This window comes from Rhinoderma darwinii, chromosome 5, assembly GCF_050947455.1.
Source record: "Rhinoderma darwinii isolate aRhiDar2 chromosome 5, aRhiDar2.hap1, whole genome shotgun sequence".
Lineage (NCBI taxonomy): Eukaryota > Metazoa > Chordata > Amphibia > Anura > Rhinodermatidae > Rhinoderma > Rhinoderma darwinii.
Genome location: NC_134691.1, coordinates 302781837 through 302800653, shown reverse-complemented (window position 1 = coordinate 302800653; position 18817 = coordinate 302781837). Strand labels below are relative to the sequence as shown.

General features: G+C 39.9%; 1 protein-coding gene across 3 annotated transcripts in view; it reads right to left on the bottom strand.

Moving 5' to 3' along the window:
- The window catches only part of DPP6 (dipeptidyl peptidase like 6), a 1261161-nt gene that overhangs the window by 827421 nt on the left and 414923 nt on the right, over positions 1-18817 (bottom strand). Inside the window, exon 1 of one of the 3 annotated variants that reach the window (XM_075827372.1) lies at positions 15897-16520. The exons of the other annotated variants lie outside the window; for them this stretch is intronic. Coding sequence (XP_075683487.1) covers positions 15897-16088 — 192 coding nt within the window. The 5' untranslated portion in view covers positions 16089-16520. Of the gene's footprint in view, positions 1-15896; positions 16521-18817 lie in introns of those variants that run through there. 3 annotated transcript variants of the gene reach the window in all.

The following is an 18817-nucleotide window of genomic DNA, read 5'->3' as shown; positions in this document are numbered from 1 at the left end:
GGAGGCATAGGTAATGAGGTTAGGGGAGGGGGAGCAGGATAAGGGTTTATAAGTCCAGAAAGCAGGGGGAGGTAAGACAGTACTTACCAGGAGAAGCAAAGACCCACCCAACTCTCCCCTGTTAGAAATAATGTTATGTTATGTTATGTTATTTTAGGTTATGCTTTGTATGGTAGGCCAGGCTAGGGTATGTCATGCTATGTTATGTTATGCTGTGTGATGCGATGTGATGTAAAGCCAGGGCGGATCGTGGCACTGCACTCCTGCTAAGAGCGGTTTCGGTGGTGGACCACAGCGAGTTACCACTAGTTATACGGCGGGGTGAACTCGCACGTGGGGGGACACTAGTTATACGGCAGGTCCCTGGGATGTTTTGGGCCTGGTCAGTCACGAAAGCCGTATGACAGTCCGGCGGCTGCCTGGGGGGACAGCCGTGGCAGGGGGCACGGCTGGCCTTTGTTACAGGATGCGAGCTGAGGGCAGGCGGACCCCAGCTCAGGGAGTGCCGTGTCGCGATTGAGGTCAGGCTCCTCTTGCGCTGTATTGCCTATGGTTAATGTGTTTTAATAAATCGTGGCGCATGCCACAGTTTACTTGCCAATTTAAGAATGATGTGTTTTTAATGTTTCAAGTTGTTACTAAGGGGTTTAGCACGTGCACACCTTAAGAGCAACCAAAACAAAAGAGCAGGCCGGTAAAATAATGTATGACCTGTTCATTCCTCCTTGAAGAACAGACACCCAATGGTGTCAGGCAACACCACATTTACATTAGATTGTTGCTTTCAGTGGGATCCAATCTTATGTGTATAATGGATGTAGTCATTATTGGATTTTTATAGCCCTAAACCAATTAACAATTGTTTTTCTGCAATAATAAAGCAACAACAAACATGAGAATATTGAATTGTCCGCAGCCCCCCCCTCCAGTCTATTGTGATTCTGACAACAGAAGTTGGTAAAATAAAATGAAAAATATTGTTTCAAACTTTTACTCAACTCTAAATATCAATAGCAATATACATAAGGTAATAAAACACATAGAACTAATACAATTCTGTAAAGAACCATCTCACTAAATTGTTTTTACTAATGAAAAGAAAGAAAAGGTCATTAGGACTAGACACACGTTTCTTTTTATGATACAGTTGCCTATTGAATTAAAGAGGTTATGGGGGGGCACTCATTTCAATTTTGCCCTTAAGCTTCTTGTGTTTTTAAGGCGCCTTGAATGTGCTGATCTGATGATAATTAGTTTCCTATGAGATAACTTTTTCTCAATCTTAGACTTTATTATTCTTGTGTCTGTACGCAGCTTATTGCAGGGAAACACATAGGAATATATTATACTATACTGTATATATACACCATACTGTAGATGTGCTGCCTCCAGTTATATGTTAGTGCTCATTGAAACATGAATACCACACATTGCATTTGTTTTTATGTTAGAAGTTTACAAGTTTATAACTATCTAATTCAAAGGAAATTCATAGAGGTTTTAAACATAATAGACTACGCTATTGTTTCCGTCCAAAAAATGGAAACCTTACGGAATGGAAACAAACGGAAACAATGGTAATGCAAACGGAAGCTATGGTTTCCTCTGACGGTAAGGTCTAGCATTGAGATGCTTGCTGTGCGTCTCACCTTGCGTTCCACTGGCGCTTTGACTTCCTTCCCGGCTGTGTCGCTTCTGGTCTCCATGACAACGCGTTGCTACTGTTGGTACAATTATTTCCATATGTATCCAGCAGTTGCAAATGCATTTTTATCTATCTTACTTTAATCCTTTATGTTATTTTAAGTTTATGTCCAATGTGTAATTTCATAATCCATTGCTTTTTTGCGCAAATATTTTATGCTATTTCGTTGAAATGATTTCATTACTATATAATTATGCAATTATGCGGTTATGTACTGTTAGATCATTCTAATTCCACTAAAGTTGTTAACATATGACAACAATGAATTGTTTTAACATTTTATGTTTGGATTGAACTCTGACCCGCTGGTTTTGGCGGTTTTTTTCAGGACTCTGGTCTGAATTTGGCCCTGCATTCCATATGTGTATAAATATGTGCCTCCTTACTGTCATCTTAACTTGCCTGAGGAAGACGCCAGTCCGGCGTTGAAACGCGTAGCAATTGTCTATTATTAATACTACCTCAATTAAATGTATTCACTTTTTATCAAGCAGCGCCTCAGTATCCCGTTTTTTATTCCTTATCAATCATTTTTGGAATCTCTTTGGAGTTTTGCGTTGGGATCGGCAGCAGCTTTGTACTAGCAGATTACTTTCAATTAACAGGTGAGCAGTTACGATCTTTTGCCCATCAAATTCACAATTGATACACATATGTGGCGCCGTGTTTTTTCACTCTATTTTTAGTATATTTGATAAGGTCTAGCGGAACCCATCGACGGAACCCTAAGGCTGGGTTCACACGAGCACATTATGTCCGTAATGGACGGAACGTATTTCGGCCGCATTTCCCGGACGGAACACATTGCAGGGAGCTGGGCTCCTAGCATCATAGTTATGTACGACGCTAGGAGTCCCTGCCTCGCTGCAGGACAACTGTCCCGTACTGTAATCATGTTTTCAGTACGGGACAGTAGTTCCACGGAGAGGCAGGGACTCCTAGCGTCGTACATAACTATGATTCTAGGAGCCCGGCTCCCTGCAGTGTGTTCGGTCCGGGACTTGCGGCCGAAATACGTTCCGTCCATTACGGACGTAATGTGCTCGTGTGAATCCAGCCTTACACTGATGTGAACACAGCCTTATATGGTCAATCTTTTTGATCAGAGATGCAAATGATGCATTTTTTTCTGGTCTTGCATGAAACTGTTTGTATTCAACATGTAAGGCTATGTTCACACGGAGTATTTTGGGTGAGGAATATCTGCCTCAAAATTCCGTTTGGAACTTTGAGGCAGATTTTCCTCTCCCTGCACGCCGATTTTCGCGGTGATTTTAGCGCCGTTTTTCGCCCGCGGCCATTGAGTGCCGCGGGCATAAAACAGCGCGAAATACGCTTTCTCTGCCTCCCATTGAAGTCAATGGGAGGTCAGAGGCGGAAGCGCCCGAAGATAGGGCATGTCGCTTCTTTTTCCCGCGAGGCAGTTTTACTGCTCGCGGGAAAAAGACGCCGACGCCTCCCATTGAAATCAATGGGAGGCGTTCTCGGGCCGTTTTTGCCGAGTTTTGCAACGCGGTTTCCACGTCAAAAAACTCGGCAAAATACCCCGTGTGAACATAGCCTAAAAACTACAACAAAAACTTCAGCAACACTCCAAATACCTAACAACACCTACCAAAGTCATGTTACCACAAGTACTAGTGTGGCCTACAATTCTAATCTTGCGAGATAAGGTAAGAGACAGTCAGGGAGTTGATCTTACTCAGCATAGCCAACCAGCTGCCAGTAAATACTGAGCTTATAAATCAAAATGACGCCAAAAAGAAATGGGACAAAAATAAAACGCTATATATGATGGGATGATAATTGTACAGCGGGCAGCAGGAAATAATGTCAACCCCATATGAAGCCGATAATATCAATCTTCTCCTTTCTGGCACAGGAACCACTGTCACAATTACAAATGAATGCTCTCAGTCTCTCCATATTGTTCTCTTTGCTTCCTAGATCTTCTTGCGATACAGACAGAATACAGTGTTAAATATATCATGTAAATAAGAAACATGCAAAAGCAAAGTCTTATAAATCCCAGAATAAAGTACTCATGATTTACATCATGGCACTGAATGCCAACTATTTCTTACTTGTTTTATTATTTATCTGCATTGTAAAACTGTGGAGTAATGGTCAAAATGTGAAATAAAATTAAATTTGACAAAATGCTACATAACATTACCGCTATGAAAACAAGGTGCAAAAAGCACGTTGGGATGCTTACAAGTGTTTATTAAAGTAATAATAAAGTATTTATATTTTGTTACATTGCTTTTTATTCTTATTTATATGTGCCATCTATGGAAATATTGTAGGCTATTGTATTTGTACTGGTTCCCAGTGCAAGTAGTATGACAATTTATATATACACTTGATGTGAGATGGAGTATTCTTCTTTGATTTATAAAATTAAATGTTCATTAAAGTGATCACGTTATTAAATTGGCTTCCTTGACTTCATGAATGGATGCCATGGCTTTTCCAAAGGCATGCACTGATAACATGTTAATACCCCAAATGACAGGAGTTCTTTAAGACACAATAAATAAAGTTTCTTGAAGATAAGAGACTATATATGCACACTTTGTAAAATATTATCTGTAGCAAGTGAAGAGCAGATCTGAAGCTGACCATTGAAAAATTTGGTGTGATCTGACGACAAGTTAATGTGTATGGGGCAGAAGCCTTAACCCGTTAGTGACCGTCAATTTGCCACTAATGGGCTTTATTCTGATGCATAAGCCTTTTTACGGCGCTGCATCAGAATAAGTAAACAGAGCAGGGACCTTTCAAATCTCCCTGCTCTCAGCTGCCAGATGTAGCTGTGGGCTGGGGGCATCCCTGCTCAACCGGGTGAGATCGATATAAGTATCGATCTCATCCGTTTAACCCCTCAGATGCGGTGCACGCTATTGAGTGTTTTTGGAGAGGGGGAGGGAGTTCCCTCTCATCCCACTGACACCCGGTGATAAGATCGCTGAGTGTCTGTGTCTCTGATGGCAGCCGGGGGCCTAATAAAGGCCCCCAGGTCTGCCTGTAGTGAATGCCTGCTAGGTCATGCCGGAGGCATGTCCTAGCAGATGCCTGTCCGTTTTAAACGGACAGGCAGTAATACACTGCAATACAAGAGTATTGCAGTGTATTCTAATAGCTATGGGATGATCGCATATTAAAGTCCCCTAGTGGGAATAGTAAAAAAGTAAAAAAAAAGTTTAATAAAGTTAATTAAAAAAAGTAAAAAAAAAAATGAAAACCCACTTTTTCCCCTTACAAAATGCTTTACTATTAAAAAAAACTAAATAATCAAAAAAAGTTACGCATATTTGATATCGCTGTGTCCGTAATGACCCCGACTATAAATCTATTACATTATTTAACCCGCACGGTGAACGCCGTAAAAAATGTAATAAAAAACTATGGAAAATTGCTGTTTTCTGTGAATCCTGACTTAAAAAAAATGTGATAAAAAGTGATTAAAAAGTTGCATCTACTCCAAAATGGTACCAATAAAAACTACAAGTCTTCCCGCAAAAAAAAAGCCCTGATACAACTGCATCGGCAGAACAATAGAAACGATATGGCTCTTCAAATATGGAGACACAAAAACAAATAATTTTGGAAAAAAAAGCGTTTTTACTGTGTAAAAGTAGTAAAACATACAAAATCTATACAAATTTGGTATCGTTGCAATCGTAAAAACCCGCTGAATAAATCTGTTGTGTTATTTATACCACACGGTAAACGGCGTAGAATTAGGACGCGAAAAAGGGTGGGAAAAATGTTTTCTTCTATTCCCCCACAAAAAAAGTTAATAAAAGTTAATCAATAAATAATATGTACCTCAAAATGGTGCTATTAAAAAGTACAACTTGTCCCGCAAAACACAAGACCTTATACAGCTATGTCGACGCAAAAATAAAAAAGTTATAGCTCTTGGAATGCGACGATGGAAAAACGTAAAAAATACCTTGGTCATTAAGGTTTAAAATAAGCTGGTCAATAAGGGGTTAAGCATGTTGAACATCAACATGCCCTGTCCATTATTCCTGCAGGAAATATGCCACTGCCGGAGGGGTCTACCATCAACTTTTTCTCTTTTCTCCACGAGTTGATCCATGCTTGCATGTTTATGGGGAGGTCGGAGAAGATAGCTGTTGGTCAAATACTTTGAGTTGTTGGGCAAATTATTTAGTTAGGAAGAGATGTTCTAATAACATTATGGTGTCTATATATAGTTATGTAATCGGACATAAAATCCGCCCAAAACATTTTTAAAATATTTGCATTTTAGCACGTTCAATGGAATGCACCAATTTACACAGTCACAGTATGAAGGTATCTCATTTCATATGCGAGGTGATTTGTAAGACTACTATGGAGCCCCAGGCTTTCTATCCAGCTGTTTAGCATTCAGTGTTTGCTTCCATAACATATAGCACTGGTCTCATTTAACTGTGTGCAGGTTCATTTATAAAGCAATTCATTATTTTAAAACACAAAAACCTACACAAGAGAGACTAAAAGTGAACTGCATCGGGCTGTATAATGTTCAAAGACATCTGTACAATGTACTGCTATTATGTGAAGGCAACGCAGTCACCTTCACTGATAAAATAATCTTTCCATCTGTTGCCACTGGGATGTTATATAAAATGAGTTTACATGCAGAGCAGCACTTTTATTTTACTGTCACTGGGCAACGTCATAAATCATAAAGTCTGGCTTTTCAAAAATTTGTTTTGAATCAACAGTCCATTTCTGTCCCTTTATTACTAAGCATTCATACAGAATCCTTGCCCGCAGTACAGCACCTTGGACAGCACCTGCTCTATCTGCAAAATACACAATAACCTCATCTGGCAAATACAAGACTACAATCATTATGACTGATATGACTGATAGCATCTCTAAATAGAAACTTTTACTTCATACAATCTGTAATTTGCTTAATTTAAAGGAAATAATGGAAAAACCCATATAGTTACATAGTTGATACGGTTAAAAAGCGACACAGACCCATCTAGTCAAGTACATAATCCTATGAGATGGATGCCAAATGCCCCATATTATGGGAAAAAATTCCTTTCAGACCCCAATTATCCCATCTCTAGTAATCTAGTAATTATAAATTATAATATTATATCTTTCAAGAAAGACATCCAAGACCTTCTTGAACATTTTAAATTAATCAACAATCACAAAATCCTGCGCCAGAGTGTTCCATAATATCACTGCTCTTACAGTAAAGAATCCTCGTCTATGATGATGGTGAAGCCTTCTTTTCTCTTGATGCAGAGGATGGCCACTTCTCGTTGTGTAAAAAGATCATCAGAAAGATCTCTGTACTGTCCATTCATATATTTGTACCTTGTAATTAGATCGCTACTAAGCCATATTGATTCACATGCTTATCTATTCCAAAGTATGGGAAGGACTTATAATTATTAGGGATTCTGAGGTCTAATTTTTTGACTAATGTCATCTTTGCCCTGTTTAAATAAGTTTCATCATACAAACCTGTAAAAATCGACAAAATATCAAATATATTAAAAATAACCATTTTGTCAAGGGTACAATACACATTGAAGAAAATGGCAAACTATTTCAAAGGTACTAGGCCCACATTTTATAGTGAATTATGGTGGTTCATCCAATAAAAGGAGGGTACTTTGATATGTAAAATAAAAATGATTTTATGTAAACATATATAAGCAAATGTTGAAGTAAAATTAATAAAATAAAAGTGAGAAATAATACAATAGAACAGATATGATAGGTATTAAAGAGGTAATCCATATTGCTAGGATATGCCATAGTATTTTAATCGGTGAGGGTCTGTCCTCTGGGACCCATGCCATTCTCGAGAATAAAGGGACCATGGTCCAAGGTCCCATTGACTTTTCTCCTGCTCAGATTTGCTCCCAGCCATCTGCTGTGCAGGAAACCACAACACGATTCCAGTCAGGTGAACTGGGAGCACCACTCTGCAGGGAAAGACTAAGAAAACTGCTAAGGCCCCATTAACATCACATGTTTGGCGTACGTTTAATGTATACGACAGAAAAAGCTCCCGAGGTATACGATAAAAGTAGGCTGTGACTGTTACCTTTCCGTAGACTATTATGGGATATGTTTAATATATATTTTATGACCTCCTATGACCCTTTTCATGACGCATACGTTAAATAGATAATATTATAACCTATGGGTGATAGATGTCCCTGTTAGACATCCATCAAAGGCATCCGTCACCCATAGGCTATTATGGGACATGTTTAACATATATGTCATGAACTATTAGGCTCAATGTACACGATGCGTATTACGTGCGGATTTGCATGCGGCAAATCCACAGCGCAATACAGTACCAGCATAGTCAATGATATTCCAGGAAATCTCATGTACACGCTGCGTTATTTTTCGGGACGGAAATTGACCTGCGGTGCAATTTTTAGAATCCGCAGCATGTCAATTTATCTTGCGCTTCCGGTTGTGAATTGTATCTGCCTAGTGCTGTGGAAAACCGCACCAAAAAAACGCATCAAAAAACGCATGATTAGGTGCGGTTTTTACCTGCAAATTGCATGCGTATTGCTGCGGTTTTCGTGTGTCATTTCCGTGGCAAAATACGCAACGTGTGCATGTAGCCTTATGATCCTTTTCTTGATGTATACACATCACGTTAAATGGATATTATCACCTATGGGTGATGAATGTCACTGTTAGGCATCCTTCAACCTTCTTTATACTAAGGCTCTGTTCACACCTGCGTTGGGGTCCGGTTCTGACGTCGACTACGCTATTGCTTCCGGCAAAACGACGGGTCCGGTGCACAACAGAGACAAACGGAAACCATGTGCAGCAGATCCGTCACCAATGAAATCAATGGTGATGGAAACGGAAACCCCTGGTTTCCGTTCGTGTCAGTTTGTGTCTGTTCAGGGTCCTGTTCTGACGGAAAGCTCAGACGGAACGTAAGAACGGGACCCCAACGCAGATGTGAATAGAGCCTAAGAATAGTGGGGTCCTGGCAGTCAGACACCCACCAATCAGTAAGTGATAGAATATCCTATTAATATGTCATCATTTCTGATGATAGGAAACCCCCGTAAGTAAGGTAACTATAAAGCACCTAAGAAGAATGTATACCAATGCATCAGACAAGACTCATTCCTCTCCTACCATGATCTCCAGCAGGTGTGTTTAAAGAGTGAAGTTCCTATGTTATTTTTGGTTCAGCCGTCCTAGTCAGCGCCCAGCAATAATGTCATGAACGCCTGGAGTGTGATTGACATGTACAGTGACAGTCCTATTGTCAGCGAGACCTCGACGATGCAGAATGTGTTGACATACACAAAAAGCCGAATGTATTCAAATAATCATTTGCTTACAGCAGTATGTGAATATCTTCAACAACAACAACGTGACTGAGGCGAAAGCAAATTTACAGATTTAACAATATTTAACCTGTTTATTGCCTAGAAGTAACATTGACTTTTAGGCGCTGTTCACACTGAGTTTTTTTTTACAGGCAGAATATTTTGATTTTGATCTGCCTGCACGCCGTTTGCCATGTTTTTTGCCCGGGGCCATTGAGCGCCGCGGGCAAAAATGCAGCAAAAAATGCTTCCTTTGCCTCCCATTGACATGTCAATGGGAGGCCAGAGACGTAACTGGCCGAAGATAGTATTGAGGGCATATACTGTACATACTTTGCTGTAGGCCAACATTTCAGTATTAAAAATAATTTTTTTAAATTTGGTTTACTTAATATTCTAATTTTCTTAAAGACTAAATTTTGGGTTTTCATTAACTGTTATCATAATGATCAACATAAAAAAAAATGCTGGAAATAGATCACTCTCTGTGTAATGAATCTATAGAATATAGGCGTTTCACTTTTTGAATTGAATTACTGAAATAAATGAACTTTTTTTTAAGATATTCTAATTCATTGAGAAGGACTAGTATAAGGGTATGTTCACACGCACTAATTACGGACGTAATTCGGGCGTTTTTGCCCCGAATTACGTCCGAAAATAGCGCCTCAATAGCGTTGACAAACATCTGCCCATTGAAAGCAATGGGCAGACGTTTGTCTGTTCACACGAGGCGTATATTTACGCGCCGCTGTCAAATGACGGCGCGTAAATAGACGCCCGCATCAAAGAAGTGACCTGTCACTTCTTTGACCGTAATTGGAGCCGTTATTCATTGACTCCAATGAATAGCAGCTCCAATTACGTCCGTAATGGACGCGGCGTTCAAGCGCCTGCACATGCCGTTACGGCTGAAATTACGGGGATGTTTTCAGGCGGAAACATCCCCGTAATTTCAGCCGTTACGAACGCTGTCGTGTGAACATACCCTAAGTGTTAGCTATGTAAAACGTACACAACAGACATGTCTGAAAACAAGTAGTAAAAGCTTTTATATATTTTATATTAATAATGTGCTGGTATCTTATGCTCCTAAATGTTTATTGACCCCTCACCTTTTATATTATTGTATGGTTTATAGCTATTTATCATATTTATTTATGTATATTCAGCTGATTTTGTAACTGAAAAATGAGCTGCACCACATCTGTCATGAATGGTTCTGCTTTTCAAATGATAGAAGATGCAACTTAACTTCTATGGAGGCTACTGAACTAAAAAATCTTTACGATACCTATACTTTCCTATTAATCTAGCTGGCTCTTCCACTATTGACTGAGTGAAATCTAATCCATCATAACAGTAATACAGGATGCAGCGTTCTCATCATAAATAAAATATTTCGTCAAAATATTTTGAACACGTTTTTTTGCACATGTTAAACGGCACAACAAGATTTCTACCATATCAGACAATATGGGCTAAAATGCAGATTGTCTCAGATGGGCAAAAAATGTGCCCCACCTAACTTCAAACCGTTACAGAACTGGCACAAGCTCTACCACACCTCTGATCCTTTAAGGGTTTATTCTCCTATGTCCACAAAAGCACAACATTTACAGATGTGTCCACTCTTTCCTTACTGCAAGTTTCTTTAAGCAATCCAATTTCTAACAATACAAATTCAATACATTATCGCGACATGCTAGCTAAACCCTTAACAAACTGCAATTCACATAACAACCACAGGGTGGCTACATATGGACACAAAGAATAAAAAACGCCCGAAAGAGTATCGCAAAATCCTGTTTTTTTTGTGTGTTTTTTTAATGCTGGTCTTCTTGCGCCACATGTCTCAGGATATGGCGAGACACAAGAAAAGGTAAGGGAGGACACATTTGCTCCCGGTCATATTAATGTAATTGCAGAAAACAACATAAATATTTTTGTAAACTCCTCAGAGTTGACCTTCATTTGGATGATGTTCTATTCATAACCTTCTTTTGATGCCCCTTATGGTGAACCTCCACCATTCATTGCCCAAATATCATTGCCATAAGGTGCACAGATAACACTGCCCAAGAGTTGCCAAATTAATAAACTGTGGTATGTACTATAGACGCATCTTGTGCTGCTGCCTTTAGATTGGCACAGGTATGAAGTATAGAATTGGGGGTGCAAGTTCTGGGGTGCTTGGGCCATCAGGTTCAGGAGTACCCCATTCAGTAGTGACAAAGCACCTTTTGCAATTGCACAGGCTGCATTATCCAAAGACCTAGCGTCAACCTCCTAAAGCCGGGTTCCCATGTAGCATAAACGCTGCGGAATTCTGCAAAGGAATTCTGTGCGGAAATTCTGCAGCATTTAGAGTAGCAGCAAAGTGGATGAGATTTAGAAAATCTCATGCCCACACTGCGGAAAAAAAACTCTGCAGCATGTCAATTTGTGCTGTGTTTTTGTGAATGCAAAACCCACAACAGAAATCCAAGTGTTTTGCGACTTTTGCGGTGTATTCGCAGTGATTATGCTGCAGAAATCAGAAATAACGGAAAAATAAAAAAAATCATACTTACCCTGAACGCCCTCCCTCTTCCTGCAGTCTGGCCTCCTGCGGTGACATTGCATCTCATGTGACCGTCGCAGCCAAGCACAGGCTGTAGCGGAAATCACATGGGATGATCCGTCAACACAGGAGGCCAGCCTGGATGTCGTCAGAACCCGGCCTCCTTGGATGACATTACATCCCATGTGACCACTGCTGCAGCCAATCACAGGCTGCAACGGTCACTTGGGCTGCAGCGTCACCCAGGGGGGCCGGACCAGACTGCAATGTAGGGACGCGTCGCCATAACAAGAAAGAAACGCACCACAATGTGGTGTAGTTTTCGGACGGAATGTACTGCGGGTTTCAGGTTGGATATGCTGGTTTTTACACAGCGTATACGTCCTGTGGGAACCCAGCCTAAAAAAATCTTAAAACACAGTTAAACCATCATTGGACCAGTAGGACAGCTATATGAAGACTGTATTATTGCGTTCAAGTTTTATCCTAGGTAAGTGGCATTTAAAAATCTATAAAAATGTAATGGAAAATAAGATAAGGTAATTCTTAAATACTTAGCCCTATGCCCTAGCAAGTTTTATATATACAAAAAAAGGATAAATAAAGCACAGACTACAAGTGCCAACCGCAGTATAAAAAAAGAACGAAAAGTGTAATTAGTCCTTTCACTGAGCTGCATTTGGCTGGATGTATAATGCTGAACAGTGCACACGTTCTGCCACGCAACTTACACAATAAATGGTTTTAAATCTAAGCTTCCCATAAAAAAAAAAAAAAAATTTGCATGGCAAATTTATTTTTTTGTTTGCTTCTGAGCTCTTCATTATCAAAGGAAAATTCCCCAGACATCTGTCGTACTGACAAACTAAAAATACGCTCTGAGCTAGATGGAGAGAGAAAAAAAATCTGGAAAAATATAATGCTTAATATATATATATATACATATACAATGCTTTCCTTTCCGACAGCACCATCTACAGCGCAGACAGTAATAGAACGATCTGTAGAATATCTGTACATAGCATGTTTACACTTCTAATATTATTCAGTATGGGAGGCCAATAAAATAAGGATCTCATATAATATCTAACAAGTCCAACTGAAACGGTTATTAGAAGAAAAAAAAACACAAATGAAGATTTAAAGGGGGTCTCTGCTCTAACTTTAAAAAGAGGTTCTCTTAGACTATTGAGGTGAGTGCCCATACATTGTAGTGCAGAAAGTATTTCAATTTAGTCCTGAAGTTCCAATCCTTGACACTTAGTGGTGGGGGGAGGGAGGGTTAGTATGTGGTTTGAGGTTTTGCTTATTTATATGTAGAGAGTCCATGGGGAAAGAATGTGCATATAGAAAGCTTCCTATGTTTTCTTCCTCCATGTACAGATGTAGCAGAGCTGAATTTGCATTTGGGTTTCTTTTATGCACAGCGACAACTCATTGCATTGAGACATGTATATTATGAGATCCCAATTATTTGTGCCAAATGAACCCCCACCCACATTCCTAAGTAGTGAAATTAACAAACATAAGATTAAACGCATATCATATAACAAGACTAGTGTATATTAACCAGTTCAGGACCGGACTATTTTGAGCCTTTAGGACCATCACGGTTTAGTCATTTTTAGCACACGTCAGTTAAACGGCTATAACGTTTTTATTTTTTGGGCTAGCGACGTGATTTTTGTGACATTTTTTCCGTAGACGATGCAGGCTTCTTTTTTCATCATTTTTATACGCATCCTTTTTGCTATTTTAGAATTTTTAGGCTTATTGTTGATAGTAAAAAAATATAATTTTTTACATTTCAGCTAATTTTTTCGGGTAATAATATAGTTTTACCCTAAAATAGACCATTTATTTGTGACCGGCATGGTCTACTGTAAATTTTGATATATTACATGTCTATTTTATGCTAAATTACGAAGATGATCAGCGGGGGAAACGTTTTTTTTTTGGGTGGGTGTTTTATAAGTAATTATTATATAGTTTATTATAACTTTATTTTAATTTTTTATTTTTTTATTATTATGGTCTCTCCCTCAAAGGTCAGAAAAGATTAGTTAGACCCAGCAGAAGCCTACCACTAGCATCATCCAAGCGATCATGTGACCGGTCACATGATCACCAGGACCAATAGAGGCAGCGGCGCTGCCACTGACTCTTTTCCATACATAGCGCTCATTGAGCTGTGTAGAAGCGATCAGAGAAGATAGAAGCAGCGAAAGCTGCTTATTTCTTCTCCTCAGGGTCCCCGACATTCAGCTGCCCGATCGCTCGGGCCGCCAGCTAAAACCTGTGCCGTAAATACACTATGGCGCGGATTTTAAGGACCCCGACCGCTGGACGTTTATATATAGCCGGCGGTCAGCAACCGGTTAGATACGTTTCTTTTACTAGGCTAATATAACTTTTTGGCCAAAGAAAAAGTATGACACCTTTAGGTCCCCTCACACATAGATATTTTCTGCCGTTTAAAATGTAATCAAAAATTGGCAGCATTTTTATGGCGGCAATTTTTATGGTGTTTTTAGTGGTGTTTTTCATTTTGTTTAATTTTGTACACACTTTTTTCTGCTGTGTTTGAAGTCCTATATAGAAGCTTATGGGAAAAAATACAAGAAAAACGCCACATCTAGAGCCTGCTGCGTTTGGAAAAAACTAAACGACACTGACCCGAAAATTGTTACAAAAACGCAGTGTATGAGGTGCTTTTTATATTTTACCATAGACGATAATGTAACACCTGGCTACACTAAAAAAAAATGCACCACAAAAACGGCATTCAAAAAAAGCATTAAAAAACAGTTTTAATTTTTTTTAATTAACTGTAGAAGTTTACCGATAATAATTAAGATTACCGTAACAAGCATTGAACAGTTAGCTAATAAACATGGAAATAAATAAAAATTCAAGACGGTTGTATTTACCATAAGCTATAAATATTGTCAAACTATCAAAAAAGTCTTAAAGTGGCGGTTCACCTTTAAAACATTTTTGGCATGTGGAGGTCCGTGAGACAAGACCCCTACAAATTGCTTAAATGGACGGGTCATGGTGCTCTACAGGTCCATATCAATTAAAGTTCCATTGATTTGTATGGGAGACCCATCAAAATAACTTTCAGATACAGAAATCTACGAGTTACGAAGATAGGGAACGACATATGGTACAGCTCAGTTACTAGTTTGTTCTAACGGTTAGTGGGATTCTTGAACCCAGACCCCCATCAATGATATCTTAAGATATGTCAGGACAAACCTTCATATGGTAGAGCCCTTTATAACCGCAGGTTAAGTTACTACTACCACCGTACATCCATCTTGGAAGCATTAATGAAAACATTACATATACACTTAGAGAAATCTATAGGGGGGTGTTATTCTTGCGACTTGGTAAGAAAGAAGGAGAATAAGTGATAGTATTTGTATTGTGGGGCTGCTATAGGTACATTAGGAACCATCCACATAACATAGCTATACAGTAATGTCTGGATTGCGTCTGCTGCAGCGGACTAGTCGTGGATTACGGATCTGTTTATGTGTGTTTAACCCTATCACCACTGGTGGTTTCAATGACAATGCACAAGTACAGTAGGACAGTAGGCCTTTGCAAAAGAATGTATCAGCAATGATCAATGCATAGGGATTCTGTTTCAATTATTAGCCAAAAACAGGGTCCCTGGATGAGTCATTGGTTACTAAGGTGATATGCAAATACTACCTTTGAAATGTCTCGCATATCCGGGAGGTAGGGCACATTGGGATTAGTTAGCATTGAATATATTACAATAATTGATTTTTGTTCTCCGCACTTGTTAATCAATGCCTAGACTAGCAGGAAATATATTTTTTAGTAAAGTTTATTTTTTCCTCCACCGGGGTACATGATACTGTTGGGATTGAATAGTGCCGGTAACGATCTGGCAAATGTTGTTAACCCTCATATTGCACTGCAAGGGTTAAAGATTAAGTTGTATCATATTTGCGTTCGTTCTGCATCAGTTGCTAATCAATGAAGTTCCCATTAAAGGACTCAATGGTCCAGACATCAGTAAAACACAGGCAATTTGAAATCTGACTTGGTTTCCTCGAGAAACCCTGAAGCGCTGAATTAATCATTTAGAAACCCTATCAATGGCATTTAAGGAGGGGGCTGGGCCACTGGGGGTGCCAGACACACAGATCATGAGCAAGAATATACACAACACTTTAAAGGGGAAGGGGGTTTTGAATAATAACAACAAACGTCTTACATCTTCCTCTTCACAGTCATGTCGTGGCTGGTACTGATAAGAGGGTCGGGTCTCTTGCGGTGGGCGTGAGGTCTTCCCAGCATTGTCCTCTTCTGCATTCTGGCCACCCAAAAGGTGACTTGCCTCAGGGGGCATAGGGAAAGATCTGGAGGTGTTTATCTTCCCAGAGAGTCTCTGATAGAGCGAAGCCATAAGTCAATCCTTCAGCCACACAAGAAAAAAAAGTAAATCTAGAAGCTGTCTTTTAACCCTTTTATTTCAATTCAATGGAAAGAGAAGGTAAAAAAAACAAGCAAACAGGCCCCATAAATGTTGCACCAGGAGAGATAAAGTAAAAAAAAGCATCCAACAAAGACCTTATGTGATGGCAAATAGCATTTAATAAGAAACAAACCACTGGGGCGAACAGCTTCCCAATCACTCTTCAGCCTGAGGTGTCCGATCAATTGGCTGTAGCGGCTGCATGCCAACAGTCCATAGAGGGGCAGAGTGAAAGGACTCTGAAAGACTCAACACATAATTCAGAGCACGTTGCCTCTTTCCCTTCTCCCTTTGTGTATATGGGGAGAGGGAGGGAGGGGGGGTTGCGAGTATTTTCCTGCTAGGTTTTCACTAATCTTGAAGAGCAACAGCCACCTGATTGAAATGAAGCCGTGGAGTGCAGGAGAGGAGGAGGAGGGTGGGAGGGAGGCAGAAGGAAGTGGGAGGGTGGGAGGCGTTACAGAGAATAACTGCATCCCCGGTAGCTCTCCGTGGTGCTGAAACCTATTTGCTCATTCTCACTGCATGTCTAGCACCGGTTAACACTACAGATGTAACAGAGCGGTTACATACTCATCATAATATCTCACAATATCTTTCTCTCATTTGACATAGGACTGCAGGTAAACCTACTGCATTATCTTAACTTGGAGATGCACAAATGATGCCACCTGAACGACAGAGATGACAAACTCAGCTCTGCTATATCAATATGTGTTTATTCTCCCATCCTCCTCCATTTCCTTATCCCTCTTATCTCTCATCTGCTTCATGTTTCTCTATTTGCTTCTCTCTCGCTCTCTCTCTCTCTCTCTCTCAAAACAAACAGGTTGCAGATGATGTGACTGCGAGAGCAGATGCATCATGATTAAGAAACACACAAATTGCACCCACATGGAAAATAGAATAACTTGTGACACGAGCCTAGGATGCTTGATAGAAAATAAACTCAAATTCACTAATACTAGAGATAAAAAGTTTTCCAACAGAACAAGATTTATACAAAAATCATCTACTTGAGTCATCTTCTATTGTGAAGGTTAGAACAATTTAATTCAGTGGTTTTGAAACCGTGACACAGCACCTAGTTATGCTATAATACATCCTCACCATTCACAGTTCAGAAGAAGCTGGGTGACAACACCTGCGGGAGCTGTGATGGTGGACAGATTAGTTGCCACCCAGTTTTCCCAGGAAGCAAGATCGTTTTCTTTTTTTTTTTTATGCATGATGTATATTTTTATATTTTTGTTCTAATAACTGCAGAAATTAATTTTTGCTGTTTTTGATTGGCAGGCACCGTCAGCAGAACATACTAGCTGTTTATAATATGCTGGCCCGGCTTCCAGCTGTGTGTGTGATGCAGACGCGCAAGGACATGCGTGGCTTGCATCTTCCGGGCGCCGTGATGGGGGAGTCGGGGCAGTTATGTCCGCCATGGACAGGCGCCATATAGAGAGCGGTCTCATGACTATATATTTGATTCAGATGGGTAAACAATTTCCATACACGTAAGCTCTACGTCAGAGGTGATTTTTATGTATGTATTACATGTGTGTTCTAATTCAAATAGCTCCTCCTTAGATAAAAAAAACTTCCTATAAAAGTTACACCCATCCCACCACACAGTACCCCTTGAAAAAGCTGATGGCGAAACGTGCGTCGGGGCTCTGTGGTGGTTGTCTGGTGTTATTAGGGGCACATTATGAAGCACAGTGGTTGGTATTGATTCCTAGTACTATCTATGATGTAACATCCCTCTATTTCTGAGATGGCACTGATATGCAGTAATTTACGGAGTGTATATTTTTTGTCTTTGATGTAGTATCTACAGTTATTATCTGCGTTCTCTGATCAATGTTGATTGTGACAAGCTGCTCTGTATATTGTGGTCCCCTCACCACCACCATGTTGTTTTAATTTGTCTGTCATTTTAGGTCTTGATGGCCATTGTCTTTTATTTTTTTGGTCAAATATAATAAAAAAATTTGTATGGTACCAATGGTGTGCTATTATGTTATTTTGGTATTTACATGATAGTATTTACATATATGTTTATAGGTATTGTGTGACTGTTTATACTAGCCTGTGTTCTGGCAGTGAAGTGCTTAGAGAGACTGTCGCTTGTACCTATCAGGACATGACGATAGACTGTATCAGCACTATACTGACAAAATGCATGCTACCAAAGAAGGTACTTGTACTCTGCAGTAAGGGTGTTCTGGTGCCAGGGTGCACCAGGACAATGCCCTGTCACTTTTTGTAGCTGGCAGGGGGACAGTAGGACACTCTTAAAAGAGGCCCCCGGTGCCCTGCCACTTTCAACTGTATCCACGTCCTCATGATTTCAGCTCCCTGCCCCGCCATTTGCTCTTGTACAGACCACTTCAGGCCCATGAGACTTCAGTGCAGTCTGGTGCGATTCAGTTACGTCATCTCGGCTGCTGGCGCCAGACAACTGACAGTCTAAGCTGCCTTGTTCATTGTGGGAATGGGTTTAGGTGAGTAGTAATTCTATTACTTTTACAGTGGGGCTTACTTCTAGGCACTATTACACTGTGGGGGGCAATGGCACTAAGGGGTCACTATTACTGTATGGGGGGGACTTTTACTAAGTAGGGGGCACTAAGGGAGTATTTTTTTACTAAGGGGGCACTATT